Source organism: Anoplopoma fimbria, unplaced genomic scaffold (assembly GCF_027596085.1).
Source record: "Anoplopoma fimbria isolate UVic2021 breed Golden Eagle Sablefish unplaced genomic scaffold, Afim_UVic_2022 Un_contig_7435_pilon_pilon, whole genome shotgun sequence".
Lineage (NCBI taxonomy): Eukaryota > Metazoa > Chordata > Actinopteri > Perciformes > Anoplopomatidae > Anoplopoma > Anoplopoma fimbria.
The window spans coordinates 4,579-8,442 of NW_026551312.1; the positions used below are offsets into that span (position 1 = coordinate 4,579).

General features: G+C 40.5%; 1 protein-coding gene across 1 annotated transcript; it reads right to left on the reverse strand.

The window, feature by feature from the left end:
* Positions 1–235: 235 nt before the first annotated feature.
* On the reverse strand, positions 236–2,494 carry LOC129115387 (uncharacterized). Its single transcript, XM_054626923.1, has 4 exons — positions 2,358–2,494; positions 1,852–2,126; positions 661–882; positions 236–539 (listed from the first exon to the last, which is right to left on the reverse strand). Exons 1-4 carry the CDS (start codon positions 2,488–2,490, stop codon positions 240–242), a joined length of 930 nt encoding a protein of 309 aa, XP_054482898.1. The 5' UTR covers positions 2,491–2,494; the 3' UTR covers positions 236–239.
* Between the last annotated feature and the right edge of the window lie 1,370 nt (positions 2,495–3,864).

Here is a 3,864-nt window from a genome sequence, read left to right on the forward strand (position 1 = left end):
ATATATATACACAAATATATGCACACACACACATATATACACATATATATAACTATACACATATACAGAACTATATATATATATATATATAACTATATATATATATAACTATATATAACTATATATATATATATATATATAACTATATATATATATATATAACTATATATATATATATATATATATAACTATATATATATATATATATATATATATATATATAACTATATCTGTCGTTTTCAAAATCCTTGAAACAGGATGGTTTTTCCGAGTTTTTTTCGGGAATTTCCTCTCTGCCAGGTAAGCGAGGTTAATTTAGCGATATGATGCAGCCGTATTCGCATAAAGACAGAGACAACCAGCGACAGGAGGAGGGACAGGTGATTGTCGATGCCAAACTGGCTTTCTTGGACATGGCTCCCCAGTGCAAAGACGTCCTCTGTCCCGATTTCCTCTCTGACAAAGTGGGCTACAACAACCTCATCAGGGGCTTTCCCTGGAGAGTGTTGACGAATGGCCCTCTCCGCAGCTCTCACCACCTTCAAAAAGAGAATTAGAAAATGTTAAAGCTGTGACTGTATGAGGATGGGTTGGGCTGTTGGTCATCGTTGGGCAGCATGCTAGCTGTGTACAGAGGAGCTGATGGATGTTTTTACTGACCTTTACAGTTCCTTTTGAAGGAATCATCAGCCCACCGTTGTTACGAAGTTCCAGCAGATGGTAGCTCTGGTCAAATGGGACAGCTACAGCATCTGTCACCAGGCTGGCACGGCACACATCACAGGACAGGCTGCGAAAAATACACCGGACAACGAACCCAGCAATGTAGACCAGTGCGTTGTCTACTAGACCAGCCTTTCTCAAAGTGGGTGCCGCGGCACCCTGGGGTGCCCCGTGACTGTGTCAGGGGTGCCGCCAAAAAATTACGTATTCTGACATTTAATTAAAAAAAAAAAAAAATCTGACATTTCATATATGACATATATGTATATATTGAATACATAAATACATTCTTTCTTACATATGAATGGATTAATACAATTGTAAAGTCATTTTAGTTAAACAAATATATAAAATTAACCATAAAAATCTGTCTCACGTAACGTGACGTCCCCACCGGTGTCAGCGTGACAGCGTAATTTTTTGCCGCGGTACCCACTTTGAGAAAGGCTGCCTGCCAGGATAGGCCGGTTGTGTGCGTCGCACCAGGCTCACGTCTCTCATTGATTGTGAGTCACACCCCTCTCTCTCCCCTCTCTCTCCCTCTCTCTCTCAATTGCGGCTTATTTGTGTGCGTATGCGCGCTGCATGCGCGAATGTGGACCTCTCTCTCCCTCTCTCATTGCGGATTATTGTTTGCGTGTGCGTGCGTGTGTGTGTGTGTGTGTGTGTGTGTGTGTGTGTGTGTGTGTGTGTGTGTGTGTGTGTGTGCGTGCGCGTATGGCACGGATGGAAACAAGCACTATGATGGAAAAACATTCCTGCTATCTCTGCACTTCATTTGAGTTCTCCTGGTCTCAATTTGTTGGGTTCTTGTATTGCCTGTGTTGCTGTATAGCTTGGGCGGTCCACCTCTTATGGTTTTATGGCATTTGTGTCTCTGATTTATTGTTTTGTGAAGCACTTAGTAAACCTGTGTTTTTAAAGGTGCTATGAAGTTGTTATTATTATTAATATTTACAGTTGTATTATGCTCTGTTCATTACTGTCCTGTCTAAATAAACAGGACATTTGCATTTACGTTTAGGCTATGCAGTGTCGTTTTTAATCATATTTTACACTGGGGTGCCTTGAGATTTTATGCACTTTTGAAAGGTGCCCTGGCTGAAAAAAGTTTGAGAAAGGCTGTACTAGACCACCAAAGCGAGTCGGGAGGTAGCTGTGGTCCCCTACAAGGGCCGAAATGTTCAGGAATGGAGAAACCAGCTCTTCAGCAGTGGCGGCATCTGCAGAGGACATCTCAGCAGCGGAAAGGGAGACTCTGGTGTAGTGCTCAGCTGACAGGGTGACAGTGGCATCCTGTCCTCTCACGTTGCCAGAATCCACAGGCTTGACACCACATCTATACATGAGCTTGCGGAAGATACCCTGGAACTGTCCAGCAGTTGGGTTGTTATTCCAGCCTCCTAATGAGAAACAAACAGCAACATACAACCCTTTAAGATATTTAAATCGTGTCGTGTAAATCGTGTTTTCCTTATATGAATAGAGGAGACATGAGTGGTAGAGTAGGAAGGATATCAAACCCAACACAGGGCTACTTAACATTGAGGCAATTAACTTATTCCATAGTTATAGTAGACCACACACAAAAACGCCACAAAGGGATATGACCTATTGTATCTTATATATCAAACCTGATGCTCTGATAGAATTGAAGAGAAGCTCCAAATGATCCTGGCTGAAGCGGTAGGTCAGGACATATTGTTGCTCTTCCAGGAGTTGAGGAATCATCCCCATCAGAGTGTCAATGTTTATAACGAACCCCATGACAGACAGGTACCTTAAATTTCCAAAATGTTTTGTAGAACTGATCATAGCAGACATGCTGGAGACTACATTAACTTTAAATTATCAACATTGCTCATTATATTACCAACTCCACCTACAAAAATACAGAACTTCTTTTAAACCTGATGCAGAACAGCATATCATGAACTCCGTGCAAAACAGCACATTGTGAACTCTGTGCATAATAGCATATCATGAACTCCGTGCAAAACAGCACATTGTGAACTCTGTGCATAATAGCATATCATGAACTCCATTCAGAACAACATGCAATAAGTATTTAAAAATTAACCTCTTTGACTGGTGAAGGGGTTTACCATCCATCATCACCAAATCTAGCAAGTACTTCCTAGCCTTTGACAGGAACTCAAACTTGTAACACCAATTGAGGTTCCCAATCGGTGCTTTGTATCCTCTAGCATGAGGGTTTCGGCTATTCAATACGTCAAAGAGCCTGTCAATCATCTAAAGAAATGTTTGGGTTTATTCATATATCTTAATCACTGTAACAAGTTATTCGATGCTAGAGCTTTGGCAACTAGAGGGAAAAATCAGATGATCCATAGGTATCAGATATCCAACTTAATTGCCTTTCAGTCAAAATTCAATACATATTGGCTTAAATGTGGCGAGCATATGAGGCTGTTGTTTATTGTTTATTGTTTATTGTGGATCCCCATTAGTTGTCGCAGAAGCGGCAGACTAGTCTTCCTGGGGTCCAATTAAAATCAGAACATACAAACAATTAATCATCACTCAAATACAGTAAAAGTGACAAAACTACAAATACATAGCAACAGTCAAACAAACAAACATAATTCATTGAGCGCCAAGCCAAGTCAGAGTCCCGAGTTCATATTTAACATAAATAAAAATAGGATTTAATTTGCCTCTTGAATTCCCTCTTCACAGGTATAACACGAATGTGCGAATGGGAGTATATTCCACAAAGAAATGGACCTATAGAAGGATGTCCTCCTCATTGCATTACTCCTACAGTGTGGGAGCACAACTAGCCCTGCTGTTGCAGATCTAGTACCGTATGAATGAGCATCAGAGCAAAAAACAATTTCATTAAAAAGAGCTCTAGGAACATGAGTGGAAATTACATTCTTAATAAATATCAAGGACCTAATGGATAACCTATCAAGAGCTTTAGGCCACTTGAGATCAGAATGCATCTGATCTACATTTGATCTGTAAGATCTAGCAAGGGCAAGTCTAGCAGCCCGGTTTTGTACAGTTTGTAGTTTGCTTAGGTCAGTCTTAGAGGCAGAGGCCCAAATAACAGAACAATAGTCGAGATGGCATAATACTAATGTTTGAACAACCTGTCTCCGTAAAGTAGCTGGT

What these genes read in the sequence shown, in the direction of transcription:
- LOC129115387 (XM_054626923.1), bottom strand. Translation starts at nt 2,490, where the DNA reads ATGGGGTTCGTTATAAACATTGACACTCTGATGGGGATGATTCCTCAA. An exon ending in CAATTCTATCAGAGCATCAG is followed by an intron (nt 2,127 to 2,357) that starts GTTTGATATATA and finishes GTTTCTCATTAG; the next exon opens with GAGGCTGGAATAACAACCCA. An exon ending in CTTCAAAAGGAACTGTAAAG is followed by an intron (nt 540 to 660) that starts GTCAGTAAAAAC and finishes CTCTTTTTGAAG; the next exon opens with GTGGTGAGAGCTGCGGAGAG.